The sequence below is a fragment of the Heloderma suspectum genome, chromosome 15, assembly GCF_057233095.1.
Source record: "Heloderma suspectum isolate Gila_16-S chromosome 15, 16-S_ref, whole genome shotgun sequence".
Lineage (NCBI taxonomy): Eukaryota > Metazoa > Chordata > Lepidosauria > Squamata > Helodermatidae > Heloderma > Heloderma suspectum.
The window spans coordinates 23,678,039-23,692,894 of NC_139472.1; the positions used below are offsets into that span (position 1 = coordinate 23,678,039).

Genomic DNA, 14,856 nt, shown 5'->3' on the forward strand with positions numbered 1-14,856 from the left:
AGTCAGAGCATCCCTGGCAGGTGGCTGTCCAGCCTCATCTTGAACGCCTCCAGTGTGGGAGAGCCCACCGCCTCCCGAGGTAATTGGTTCCATTGTCGTATTGCTCTAACAGTCTGGAAGTTTTTCCTGATGTTGAGCCAGAATCTGGCTTCCTGTCACTTGAGCCCATTCTTCCGTGTCCTGCACTCTGGGATGATGGAGAAGAGATGCTGGCCTTCTTCTCTGTGACAACCTTTCAAGTACTCAAAGAGTGCTATCCTAGCTCCCCTCCGTCTTCTCTTCTCAAGGCTAAACATGCCCAGTTCTTTCAATCTCTCCTCATAGGGCTTTGTTTCCAGTCCCCTGATCATCTTTGTTGCCCTCCTCTGAACCCTCTCCAGCTTGTCTGCATCCTTCTTCAAGTGTGGTGCCCAGAACTGGACACAGTACTCCAGATGAGGCCTAACCAGTGCTGAGTAGAGGGGAACTAGTACTTCCCGGGATTTGGAAGTTATGTTGATAGCAGCCTAGACTAGCATTTGCCTTTTTTGCAGCCACATCACATTGTTGGCTCATATTCAGCTTCTGATCAGCAATTCCAAGATCCTTCTTGCTTGTAGTGTTGTTGAGCCATGTATCCCCCATCTTGTCACTGTGCATTTGGTTTCTTTTTCCTAGGTGCAGAACTTGGCATTTATCCCTATTAAATGTCATTCTGTTGTTTTCAGCCCAGCGCTCCAGCCTAACAAGATCACTTTGAATTTGGTTCTGTCTTCCAGGGTATTAGCTATCCCACCCAATTTTGTGTCATCTGCAAATGTGTTCAGCATTCCCTGCACCTCCTCCTCCAAGTCATTCATAAAAATGTGGAAGAGCACTGGGCCCAGGACTGAGCCCTGCGGTACCCCTCTCGTTACCTCTCCCCGGTTTGAGAAGGTCCCATTGATAAGCACTCTTTGAGTCCGATTCTGTAGCCACCTGTGGATCCACTGGATCGTTGTTTCATCTAGCCCACTTGGAGCTAGTTTGCTCATCAGGAGATTATGGGGCACTGTGTCGAAAGCTTTGCTGAAGTCGAGGTATATGATGTCTGCAGCATTCCCACAGTCCACAAGGGAGGATACTTGATCCAAAAATGAGATCAGATTCATCTGGCGGGATTTGTTCGTGACAAATCCCTGTTGGCTTCGAGTCATCACTGCATTGTTTTCAAGGGGCTTCCAGATCGATTGCTTTATCATCTCCAGAATTTTCCCAGAAATTTAGGTCATTCTGACTGGTCTGTAGTTCCCATGTTCCTCATTTTTACCCTTTTTGAAGATAAGGACCAGATTAGCCGCCCTCCAGTCATCTGGCACTTCACCCGTCCTCCGTGATTGCTCAAAGAGAATACACAGCGGTTCTGAGAGTTCTTCTGCCAGTTCCTTTATGACTCTAGGATGCAGTTCATGTGGCCCTGGAGAATTGAACTCATTCAAAGTCATTAAGTGTTCCTTGACCATATGCCTGTCGATCTCAAGCTACAATCCTGCCTCTTCAGCCTGTACTTCGCCTTTGCCAGGGGGGGTCATAGATCCTCTTTTGGGAGAAGACTGAGCCAAGTAGGAATTGAGCACCTCTGCCTTTTCTTTGCCATCTGTTATCATTTTGCCATCCTTATTTCATAGCTGAACCACCATTCCTTTCCTCTGCCTTTTACTATGCATGTAGCTGAAGAAAGCCTTTTTGTTGTTTTTAGGATCCCTCGCTAACCTCAGCTCGTTCTCAACTGTAGCCTTCCTGATGCCATCCCTGCAATTCTGTGCTACCTGCCTGTACTCTTCCTTTGTTGCTTGGCCTTCTTTCCACTTCCTATCTAGATAGGATTACTCCCTAAAGTACCTGCCAGAACAGGACAGTCTTAGCTTGGTGTCTAAATGAATACAGTACAGACGCCAGGGGACTCCCCGGGGAGGCCCTTGCACAGACAGGAGGAGCACGACAGAAAAGGCTCTTTCCCTGGTAGCCAGCCGCTGCACCATTTGTTCCTAAGACTTTGTTATTCCAACAGACATTTTGTTCCCCTTCTCACTGGCCCCTTGTGGCAGCGGGGGGTGACAATGAGGAGTCCATACTCAGGGGTCATACAGCTTCTTTATATGCAGGAAGCCCCCAGCTCAGTTCCCAGCATCTCCAGGTAAAGGATTTGGGGGATCCCCTGCCTCTCTCTCTTCCTCTCCTCTTGCGGGGGACCTGGAGAGCTTCTGCCAGTCGAGGTCAGCAAAGCAGGGCTAGAATCATAGAATCATAGAATAGTAGGGTTGGAATCATAGAATAGTAGGGTTGGAAGGGGCCTACAAGGCCATCGAGTCCAACCCCCTGCTCAATGCAGGAATCCAAGTCAGAGCATCCCTGGCAGATGGCTGTCCAGCCTCGTCTTGTAGGCCTCCAGTGTAGGAGAGCCCAGCACCTCCCTGGCTCATTGGTTCCACTGTCGTATTGCTCTTACAGTCAGGAAGATTTTCCTGATGTTCAGCCGGAATCTGGCTTCCTGTCACTTGAGCCCATGATTCCATGTCTTGCACTCTGGGATGATCAAGAAGAGATCCTGGCCTTCCTCTCTGTGACAACCTTTCGAGTACTTGAAGAGCGCTATCATATCTCCCCTCAGTCTTCTCAAGGCTAAACATGCCCAGTTCTTTCAGACTGTCTTCATAGGGCTTTGTTTCCAGTCCCCTGATCATCTTTGTTGCCCTCCTCTGAACCCTCTCTAGTTTGTCTGCATCCTTCTTCAAGTGTGGTGCCCAGAACTGGACACAGTACTCCAGATGAGGCCTAACCAGTGCTGAGTAGAGGGGAACTAGTACTTCCTGGGATTTGGAAGCTATGCTTCTATGAATGCAGCCCCAAAGAGCATTTGCCTTTTTTGCAGCCACATCACATTGTTGGCTCATATTCAGCTTGTGATCGACAACAATTCCAAGATCCTTCTCGCTTGTAGTGTGGTTGAGCCACGTATCCCCCATCTTGTAACTGTGCATTTCGTTTCTTTTTCCTAGGTGCAGAACTTGGCAATGATCCCTATTAAATATCATTCTGTTGTTTTCTGCCCAGCACTCCAGCCTAACAAGATCACTTTGAATTTTGTTTCTGTCTTCCAAAGTATTAGCTATCCCGCCCAATTTTGTGTCATCTGCAAATGTGATCAGCATTCCCTGCACCTCCTCCTCCAAGTCATTCATAAAAATGTTGAAGACCACTGGGCCCAGGACTGAGCCCTGCGGTACCCCACTTGTTACCTCTCCCCAGTTGGAGAAGGTCCCATTGATCAGCACTCTTTGAGTCCGATTCTGTAGCCAACTGTGGATCCACCGGATCGTTGTTTCATCTAGCCCACTTTGAGCTAGTTTGCTCATCAGGATATCATGGGGCACTTTGTCGAAAGCTTTGCTGAAGTCGAGGTATATGATGTCTACAGCATTCCCACGGTCTACAAGGGAGGTTACCTGATCAAAAAATGAGATCAGATTTGTCTGGCAGGACTTGTTTTTGACAAATCCATGTTGGCTTCGAGTAATCACGGCATTGTTGTCAAGGTGCTTCCAGATGGATTGCTTTATGATCTCCAGAATTTTCCCAGGGATTGATGTCAGACTGACTGGTCTGTAGTTCCCAGGTTCCTCCTTTTTACCCTTTTTGAAGACAGGGACAACGTTAGCCCTCCTCCAGTCATCTGGCATTTCACCCGTCCTCCATGACTTCTCAAAGAGAATAGACAGCGGTTCTGAGAGTTCTTCTGCCAGTTCCTTTATTACTCTAGGATGCAGTTCATGTGGCCCTGGAGAATTGAACTCATTCAAAGTCATTAGGTGTTCCTTGACCATATGCCTGTCGATCTCAAGCTGCAATCCTGCCCCTTCAGCCTGTACTTCGCCTTTGCCAGGGGGGTCATAGACCCTCTTTTGGGAGAAGACTGAGCCAAAGTAGGAATTGAGCACCTCTGCCTTTTCTTTGTCATCTGTTATCATTTTGCCATCCTTATTTATTAGATGAACCACCATTTCTTTCCTCTGTCTTTATTATGCACATAGCTGAACAAAGCCTTTTTGTTGTTTTTAGCATCCCTCGCTAACCTCAGCTTGTTCTCAGCTTTCGCCTTCCTGATGCCATCCCTGCAATTCTGTGCTACCTGCCTGTACTCTTCCTTTGTTATTTGGCCTTCTTTCCACTTCCTATATGTGTCCTTTTTTGTTTTCAGGTCATCCCTAAGGTTTTTGTGAAGCCACATTGGCTGCTTCTGTTGTCTTCCACCTTTTCTTCATGTTGGAATTGTTTGTGATTGTGCCTTGAGGATTTCCTTTTTTAAAAGCTCCCACCCATCTTGGACTCCTTTTCTCATTAGCGTCGCTTGACATGGGACCTTCCTGATCATTGTTCTGAGTTTATTAAAATCAGCTTTCCTAAAATCCAGGGTGTGCGTTTGACTACCCTCGGCTTTTGCTTCCCTTAGAACCAAGAACTCAAGTATAACATGGTCGCTTTCCCCCAGAGTTCCTGTAACTGCTACTTGATCCACTAAGTCATCTCTGTTGGTTAGGATCAAGTCAAGGATAGCCGATCCTCTAGTTCCTTCCTCTACTTTCTGTAGGAGGAAGTGATCCGCCACACAAGTCAGGAATTTCCTGGAGGGGTCATGTTTTGCAGAATGTGTCTCCCAAAAAATATCGGGGAAATTGAAGTCCCCCATTACTACTACATCATGCTTCCTTGAAACATTGGCTATTTGCTTTTCAAAAGTTTCATCCTCGTCTTCTCCTTGGTTGGGTGGCCGGTAGTAGACTCCGACCACCAGGTTCCTTTTATTCTTTGCTCCATTTATTTTGATCCAGATGCTCTCGTTGGGGCTACCAAGCTCCTCCTCCTGTATTTCTGTGCAGAGATATGTATTTTTCACATACAGTGCAACCCCACCTCCCTTTCTGTTCCTCCTGTTCTTTTGGAACAAGTTATATCCTTCAATTTCTATATTCCAGTCATGAGAGTCATCCCACCAAGTCTCAGTTATACCTATCAAGTCATAATTTCCCTCCTGTAATAAGAGTTCAGGTTCGTTCTGTTTGTTTCCCATACTCTGGGCATTAGTATATAGACATCGAAGACCATGTGCTTCATAGTCTGGCTTTCTTCCTACATGTGTCTGAAGACTTATTGGGCGCTATCAGAGCTGTTCTCTCCGTTGCAGTGCATGCGCCTACGTCCATTGTTACCCCCAACATTACATCTCCCTTCCATGTAGGATTCAGTTTAACGCCCTCCTGATGAAGTTCTTCATGCCGTGGCCAAACACATTCTTCCCATCCTTTGTGAGGTGCAACCCGTCCCTTGCCAACAGTCCATCTTCCAGGAAGTATAGCCCGTGGTCCCAGAATCCAAATCTCTCTCGTCGGCACCACCTTCGTAGCCAGTCATTCACCTGGAGTATTTTTCGTTCCCTTTCTATCCCTCTTCTAACTACTGGAAGGATGGATGAGAAAACTATCTGGGCCCCAAAGTTCTTGAGTTTCCTTCCCAGAGCTTCAAAGTCTGATGTGATCTCTTCGTAGCTCCGCTTGGCGGTATCATTTGTTCCCACATGGATGAGAAGAAAGGGATCCCTGTCAGTGGGCTTTATGAGTGCAGGCAACCTTTCAGTTACATCTGTAATTCGTCCTCCCGGAAGACAACATACCTGGCAAGTCCACGGGTCTTCGCGACATACTTGGGTCTCGATCCCACGCAGCAAAGAGTCTCCCACTACTACCACTCTTCTTGTTAGAAGGGCCTGGCCTGGCCTGAGGCAGCGTCCTCTGCAAAACGATTCTGGTGTGTGGCGCCCCCACGGGGAGCAGCAACCCCACCGCCAGGGTCTGGGCGCACAGCTCTGCTGAGCCAGGCCACGCACCAGTGCCTGCCTGATGCGGCTCACCCGGCCTTTGTGGGAGGGGATGGCCAGCCAAGAGCATCCAAGCCACCCCGTCAACACTGGCACAGCCAGGGGCTGCCCACCACTAGGCAGAGTGAGGCAGCTGCCCGGACTGGCTTGGTGTGAGGTCCAGCTGCCGGATCTCAAGGCCATCAAGATCCATGGCTCGCAAGCAGTGATGGGCAGATAATGTCTGTTTTGCTTTCTCCCAGTTTTGAATTTCTTAAATCCCAAGCTCTTTCTGTTCTGAATATGCAGACATTTGCAAATTTTGGTAAATTATCTTATCAAAAACAACCCAGATGAAATCCTCACCGGTCTGCAGCAAATTCAAGAGGTGCAGCTATGCCAGGCATGGAGAGGGCCATGTTACACCTGTCTGCCATGGACCTGCTAAAGTTGAGGAGTCTGTCAGGAAAAAAAGAGGTCGCAACCCTGATTCAGCTCTACAAACATGGTGGAATGCGCAGGGATTCCAGGCCAGGCTTTCAAGAGCTCTGTGCTCCAAGTCCTAGGCCTGGATGGGCAAACCTGTCAGTTTTGCTTTCTCCCACATTCGCCTTTTTAAAATCCTCAGTGCTTTCCATCCTAAGTATGAAGACATTTATGAATTTTGGTAAATTTTGATGACAAATGAACTGAAACAAACCTCTCACACATCCCTATTCCTGCCAGTGTTCTGGCTCATATCTAACATCTCTGAGTAACTGTTGTTCCTGCTGCTGCTGCCCTAATGAATGGGCGGCCACTGAGTAGACTTGGGGAGGGGAGGGGCGCTGCTGGTTCTCACCCCCTGTGGGGGCTCAGCTGGGTCCTTTCCTGCTCCAGACCTGGTTTGTACAGTCACAGGGTGGCTGATGAGCCGTGGTGGCACGAGCCAGCCAGATTTACATAACTGCCCTCACTGGTGTGGCTTGTTGTGATGTCTGAACCCACCAAGGGTGGCTTGTTGGGGCAGGCAACGAACCACCCAGAACCCCTGGCCTGTTGTAGGGTTGCTGGGTGGCTTGTTAACCACTCCAGCCAACCACCTTTGCCAGGTTTGGACATCACAACAAGCTGCGCCAGGAAGGGTGATTATGTGAATCTGACCAGCACACTCCTGGCACCCGCAGTGCTTCACGAGCCGCCACGGCGGATGAGCCGCCCTGCAATTGCGTGAACTGCCCCACCCTCCGTTTACCAAGAACACGTTTTTTGCTCCCACATTCGCCTTTTTAAAATCTCAAGTTCTTTCCATCCCAAATATGAAGGAATTTATGAATTTTGATAAATTCTGATAAAAAATGAACTGAAATGAGACTCTCACACATCCCTTTTGCTTTCTGAGGAGATGTTGGGGGTGCCTTTTCTAAAAGGGTGGTTACTGTCCGCACACGCACATGTGTGCGTGTGCACCAGAGGCGCCTAGTGCCTCCAGAAGTAAAACCCTGTGTGTGGGAGCGGGGGAAGCTGCGTCATGGTTCAGTGGCACAAGCGCCTCAGTGCATGGGGAGGAAGGCCCCGAGTGCGCAGCCAGCCCCTTCGCAGCTGCTGCAGGTTATCTTGAGCCCCTGCTGACAGATTACTATTTTAAGTTCCTTAACATGCCTTTGACCAAAAGAGCCGATGCTTGCCTGCCCCCCTCTTACATCAGAGCAGGGGAGGGGGCATAAGGGCACTAAGCAGAGGTCAGCCTTGGTGCCCACATAGTTTTCTCATCCATCCTTCCAGCAGTCAGAAGAGGATAGAAAGGGAAAGAAAAATACTCCTGGTGAATGACTGGCTACAAAGGTGGTGCCAGCGTGAGAGATTTGGATTCTGGGACCACAGGCCTTCCTGGAAGATGGGCTGTTGGCAAGGGACGGGTTGCACCTCACAAAGGATGGGAAGAATGTGTTTGGCCACAGTGACTTGGAGGAGGTGGTGCAAAGAATGCTGATCACATTTGCAGATGACACAAAATTGGGCAGGATAGCTAATGCTTGGGAAGACAGAAACAAAATTCAAAGTGATCTTGATAGACTGGAGCGCTGGGCAGGAAACAACAGAATGAACTTTAACAGGGATAAACGCCAAGTTCTGCACCTAGGAAAAAGAAACCAAAGGCACAGTTACAAGATGGGGGATACGTGGCTAAACACTACAAGTGAGAAGGAGCTTGGAATTGTGGTAGATCCCAAGCTCAATTGAGCCGACAATGTGATGTGGCTGCAAAAAAGGCAAATGCTATTTTGGGCTGCATTCATAGAAGCATAGCTTCCAAATCCCAGGAAGCACTAGTTCCCCTCTACTCAGCACTGGTGAGGCCTCATCTGGAGTACTGTGTCCAGTTCTGGGCACTGCACTTTACGAAGGATGCAGACAGACTGGAGAGGGTTCAGAGGAGGGCAACAAAGATGATCAGGGGACTGGAAACAAAGCCCTGTGAAGAGAGACGGAAAGAACTGGGCATGTTTAGCCTTGAGAAGAGAAGACTGAGGGGAGATAGGACAGTGCTCTTCAAGTCCTTGAACGGTTGTCCCAGAGAGGAAGGCCAGGATCTCTTCTCCATCATCCCAGAGTGCAGGACACGGAATCATGGGCTCAAGTGACAGGAAGCCAGATTCCGACAACATCAGGAAAATCTTCCTGACTGCTAGAGCAATATGACAATGGAACTGATTCCCTAGGGAGGCGGTGGGCTCTCCCACCCTGGAGGTGTTCAAGACGAGGCTGGACGGCCCTCTGTCAGGGATGCTTTGACGTGGATTCCTGCATTGAGCAGGGGGTTGGGCTGGATGGCCTTGTAGGCCCCTTCCAACCCTACTATTCTATGATTCTATAAGGGGGCTTCAACCCTCAGCAGGGCCTGCTGTTAATACACAAGAGCGCCCCCGCTGCCCCCGGACATAGCCACAACAATGAATGCATGGCGGGGGAGCAGGATTGAGCCTGGGGTTCCACTTCTCTCTCCGCCCCCTCACGTTCATCGGGGCGATCTGCACGCTGGGCGTGCCAAGACCGTCGGCGATCCACATGGCACGTCCCGAAGTTCCCTCCTTGCGATCTGCCCCCTTCAGTGGCTCCCTGCTTCCTGGCCTTCGCTTCCTGGCCTTTGCATCTTCGCAGCAACAGAACCCGGTGCAGAGCAGCAGCCTGGCACCGCCGCCGCATCAGAGATGGGGAGTTGGAGCAAAGAGAGGCCTGGGCCTGCCAGGGCAGCGTTGGAGGCGGCCGGTCTCCTTCAAAGAGTGGGCAAGGGTCTGATAGAGGGCCTTTGCACAGTCCCCTTCCCTTCTCCATCTCTTATCGAACAGGTCTCCTAGGCTTTCCTATGTTGCCTGCAAAACCTGTCAAACGTGTTTGGACAGTATGAACAGCAGGACCGAAGCCCAAGTGTGTGCAGCAAGGGAGATGATGCTCCTGCCACATCACCCTCAGCCCTCTTACAAACCTTTGTACACACAGAAGCTAGAACAAGCCTCCACCCCAGTGCAAGAGCCACTTCCCAGCCGTGCTGCTTGTGACAAATTACGCGGGGGTGGGGGGCAGCTCTTTCCCAGGAAAGCATCCCAAAAGATGTGGCTTCGATGAAGCCAGCCCGGTCCGGGCACTGACCGTCCTGCCGCTTACATCCAGTCACAACAAGATTGCTTTTTCCAGGGTTCTTTTGTTTTAAAACACACATATTTGTATTGGTACATAGAGGGATGAAATGATGTAAATAAACTGCTGTTCTAATGCTGCTGCTTTAGTTAATTGTATTTATAAATAAATAATTTACTGTCTTATGTTTTTATGCTGTAAGCCACCATGAAAAGGTGTTTATCTTTAAAGGAGCTATAAAAATATTTTAAATCATGAACTTAAATAATAAACCAAATGAACTGAAAGTTCTGGTATGTGTTCAACTTCTAGAATCAATTTTAGAAATTATCCCAGTTAAACTGGAATTCAGGAGGGCAAGGGAAACCCCACAGGCACATTCAGGGAATGCAACACAGGAAATCCTTTCATCCTTTGCTAGAAAACATACCTAATTTCACACTTTTGAACAAATACACAAACCGAAACTCTGTTATTCTTTGAAATTTGCACTTCTCCAAATCTGGCAATGGAATGCTCCAATTTTTTTTTTAGAACATACAAAAATGTGCACTGGGGAAGTGCACAGAAAAATGTGTATATCAGTGAAAATAATGCTGCAAATACATTATATTAGAAAACCTGCTTGAAAGAAAAGTGTGCATTAGGCAAAATGCGCACAAAGAACACATACATATTTTCATGTGGCCTTTTAAAAAGAAAACTCTCAAAGTTCAGGATGAACCGAATTTAAGATTTGGAAAATGAGATACTGGGAGAAACCGGAATGGGCAGATTCCTGCATCCCTGCTCCTGGCTTCCCTTCAGTACGGGCTGTTTTGGCCCTTGACTGAGCAGCCCTCTTCTGCCCTTCTCTCCGCAGTTCACGGCATCAAGTGGACCTGCAGCAACGGGAACAGCAGCTCGGGCTTCTCGGTGGAACAGCTGGTGCAGCAGATCCTGGACAGCCACCAGACCAAGCCACAGCCTCGGACACACAACTGCCTTTGCACAGGCAACTTGGGTGAGACACAGGCAGAGCCCGGAGCGGAGCAAAAGGTTTCACCCCCTCTTGCCCTCCCCAGGGCCTGAAGCTTCACATCTGTGAAGGAGGAGAACGGAAGGGCCGTGGGGCAGAGGAAGGGCCACTGGAGACAGAAGCCCCAAGCACAAGGCAGGGGACAGGGCGGAATGTCTGTGCTGGAACGCCTTCCTCCTAGTCCCTGACATGCAAGGATTTAGTAGGGAGAGTAGTACGCCCTGAGCTTGCCCAGGGGCACGTTGGGCTGCTCCAACTCCTGCGCGAAGAGCTGGCATTGAAAACACTCTGAGGCTGAGCCCTGCTGAGTCGCAGCTCGAGCTAGAATCACAGAGTTGGGGGATCCTTAGAGGTCATCTAGCCCAACCCCCGATCAATGCAGGATCTGGGCACGGGGGAGAGACAAGAGGGCCTCCCTGCCTTGTGAGCGTCCCAGAAGCCACTGGGAAGACCAGCGTTGGGGACCAAAGGCTGGTCCAGGCTGACGTCATGTTCTCAGTCCACTTCTGCCACTGAGTGGGCCAGCTAGCATGGCACTTGGCCTTGCTACACCCCAAAGGACAGCCACTGCTCCACATCTCCTGCCATCAGTGGATGCGGAGCACAGAGGCTCAGAGTCCCCGGAAAGGGGCATGCTTGGGCCAGGCAAAGAGCATCATGCCAGTGGGCCGCTGTGATCACCTCGTGATGCAGCCTCTGTGGTCCAGGCTGGACAGGCAGAACTATTCCTGGACGTCGGACTGCGGGTGGGGAGGGAAGGGCGCATGAGCATGGGGGTGTCTTCCCCCACCCCCGGGGGCGGGGAACAGATCTCTCCACGCAGAAAGGCAACATGACAGAGTCACAAATATGAGGCTGGAGCAGGGATGCTGGACTGCCCACTGCGGGCGCTGAGGGGCTTAGATTCCTATGGATCTGGCTGGCGGATGCCACAGCAGAACCGTGTTTTCCAAGCCAGGCGGACAGGTGGCCCAGTTTTCTAGCTTGCAGAGGATTTGCACAAATTTGCACTTGTGCTAAGGCACATTAGCACAAGTGGGATGAAGTTCTCATACATCCCTAAAACAAGCTCCAATTATGTCAATGAGAACTAAAGATGCCTGGCAATCTGCAAAACATGGCGGGAGCGCCTTTACCACAGTCCATCCCTATGCTGGAGCCCTTCTGCACTCAGACCTCTAGTCTTCTGTGTGCAGAGATTATTTTCTGTGTGCAGGGACTATTCAGAGACTGAAGAGATGGGGGGAAACCCATGACTGAGTGTCAGGCACTGTGGGACTGGATCGAGGCCCCTGCAGATTGGGTCCAGTTCCCTGCTCCTTGGGCCACTGGGCAGATGCAAAAAGGCACACTGCGAGAAAGAAGCCAGCCCCCTCCCCCTCTGGAAATACACACATGCCAGCAGTGACCCAGCGTGATGGATTGAGTGAGTGCATTTTTATACAACCAAATAGCCGAAGCTCTCTGGGCCGTTCACAAAATTAAAACCACAAAAATACAACAGAAAGTACAATCCAAAGTATAATAGATTAAAACAACCAAATAAAAATACAACCAGAGTAAAACCTAGCAGCAGTGCAGATATTTAAAACACAGTAGCAGATTTAAGACAGCAGAGCTAAAAAAAACCTGGAATGCTAAAATGCTAGAAATGCCTGGGCCTCCAGCTCCCTTGCAAATCAGAACTCCCAGGCAGGGGCGTTGCTAGGCTGGGTCCCATTTGGCCCCAGCCTAGAACCTATTTCCCAGGACCCCAGATCTATTCAACACATCCCTGAGTGGAGGCGATAGAAAAAAAATGTTTCCTAATGTACTGCCATGCAAGAGGAACCATTCAAGCGTGATTGTAGCTGGGAAGGAAAGGGTTAGTTCCCTCCCTGCACAAGTTGCAGCCCACAGACAGTCTCCCTGCATGGCCGTTCAGCTGAGAGAAGACACTTTTTCCACTGCTCTGGGTCAGGGCGCAAATTAATTGTGAACCACCCAGAGAGCTTTGGCTATTGGCTGCTGGTATAAAATGAAACAAGTAACACTGATGGATTTATTGTATCTGAGATTAACTGATTGTCTGGCTTTGCCTCCTGTGAAATTTAAATGAACCCTACTCCATATTTCTCTATTTACATCTATAGATATATATTAGCATATGCAGATTTTAAGCAGATTTGCATTCTGTGGGCCTAGGGCATGAATCTTTTCAGTGTCTAGCAACACCCCTGGTTTCACGTCTCTGGCAAAGCAAGTAAAGAGCTATAATTTTGTTGTGCTTCCACATAAATTCATGGAGTTTGGGGGCTGAGCAGGCCCCATGGAGCTGACTGAACCTACCAAATTTCAGACAGTTAGGTCCAGTGGCTTTTGCACTAGCCATGCGTAAAGTTTCCTTTTCTCAAAGTCTAAAACAAAAATAAAAACTGTCAAGCCACCCAGGGGATTAGGGATCCTAATCAGAAGGTGTTTAAGGTACCCATTAGGAAGTCACTATCCCTAATCTCTGGTGTAGGGTTTTTTTGAGGTGCAAAATACCTCTCTCCTCCTACTTTTCTTTTCTGCTCTTACATGCCCACTGTTGGGAGCTTGTCTGCAGTGAAATTTTGAAGAGGGAGAAGGACGGGAAGAAAGAGCTCTATGTGAAATAGCATCTGACTTCACTGCCCCAAACTGGAACCCTTGGTTTTTGCAGAAGTTTAGTAGCTTCAGTCCAGCAAAGGATCCAGTCAGCCTACACAAACTTTTCTCCCCTCCACTTTAATTTCTCCTAAATAGCTGTAGAACTCAAATAATCCCAAGGAGAGGGTTAGGACCATGTGGCATCATGACTGAGAAACTGCTGGGGCTTTTAAATAGGCTCTGGAGTTTTAAAAAAGCTAGAAAAAGCCCTCAGCCACCTCACCTCATAAAGTTCATCTAAGTACGTGCAATCCTTGCAAACCCTGCACAGCCTCCTAAATTCCTCTGAAGTACTACCTCTCTGAAAGGAGCCACTTGGCTTAGGGGATTCTCTCTACACCCCCACGCACATTTCCAAGCACCATTCTTCTTTTCTTCTGCCCTCCCCTATCCTGTTCTTTCCTTCTCTTCTTTATTCCTCCCAGAGCATAGCTTGGGGAATTCTTCAAGAGAATTCTCTTTGGCGGGCAGCAGAAGTTCTGAACCGTATTGGACTTTGTACAAAGAGAGAAGAGGGTTGGTTTTTCTCCTCCTCCTCACTCAAGTCTTTGAGAAGAGTGGGTTGACATGGTTGCAGAGAAACAAATCTGGGGCTGTTTTGTCTGTCAGTTGCCATTACCCAGCTATAGGAAGGGCTGCAGCTCGGTGGCAGAGCACATGCTAGGCATGCAGAGGTCCCAGGTTCGATCCCCAGCATCTCCAGGTAGGGCTGGGAAGGAATCCTGCCTGAAACTCTGGAGAGCTGCTGCTGCCAGTCAGTGTCAACAATTCCGGGCTACATGGACCCAGGGTCTGACTCGGTACAAGGCAGCTTCCTATGTTCCTGTGAACAGAAAGCTTTAATTTAAGAAATAGGCATTTTGGGTTTGTTTTTTAAGCAGAGGGCAGATAAAAACTGCTCATTTATGCAATCCTATGTACGCCTACTCAGAAGCCCCATTCTGTTCAGTGAGGCTTACCCTCAGGAAAGTGTGCGCTGGATTCCAGCACAAGTTACTTTTCCAGGGAGGTTTGCACCCTGATGTTCTGCATGTTTACTCAGAAATAAGTCCTGAGTTGTGAGCATGGTACTGCAAGCTGAATACAGTGTCCACCCAATTCCGTCTAATGAATTGACTACCCTTTCAGCTCAGTCCTATGCATGTTTTGTCATTTGTGGGTTTGGGTTTTTTTTTTTTGCATGAACTGTAGTTTCAGTGGTGAGGGAAAGGCACTTAGTACATGCTCAGAGTTTCTCCATAACTTAACCCTAGTTTTGAAAACAGACTCATTGGCTGAATCCTGGTGAAGTCTTGACACAAATGAAGTTATGGGGAGGAATGCGAGCTTGTGCATAACAAGAAGGAGGCAGAGAGGAGTTGCACAAAATGAGACATCTTTTTTTATGAAGAGTTGCTGGAGGATGGCAGGATGAGGAGGGATGGTTGCATGGAGGGGAATAGAATTGGTAGGGGGAGAATGTAGGTGCTCAGTGGTGAAAGAAAAGCATTCTGCTATGCTCAAAGGCACTCTATACATAAGAAGAGCTGTGCTGCATCAGACCAAGGTCATAGAATCATAGAATAGTAGGGTTGGAAGGGGCCTACAAGGCCATCGAGCCCAACCCCCTGCTCAATGCAGGAATCCAAGTCAGAGCATCCCTGACAGAGGGCTGTCCAGCCTCGTCTTGAATGCCTCCAGT

General features: G+C 48.9%; 1 protein-coding gene across 4 annotated transcripts in view; it reads left to right on the forward strand.

Annotated features, from left to right (window-relative positions):
* Positions 1–14,856, forward strand: part of CAMTA1 (calmodulin binding transcription activator 1) — a 155,002-nt gene that overhangs the window by 31,698 nt on the left and 108,448 nt on the right. For all 4 annotated transcript variants that reach the window (XM_084822152.1, XM_084822150.1, XM_084822149.1 and 1 more), the window contains one exon: positions 10,350–10,490. In XM_084822152.1, the coding sequence (XP_084678278.1) occupies positions 10,350–10,490 (141 nt within the window). The remainder of the gene's footprint in view (positions 1–10,349; positions 10,491–14,856) is intronic.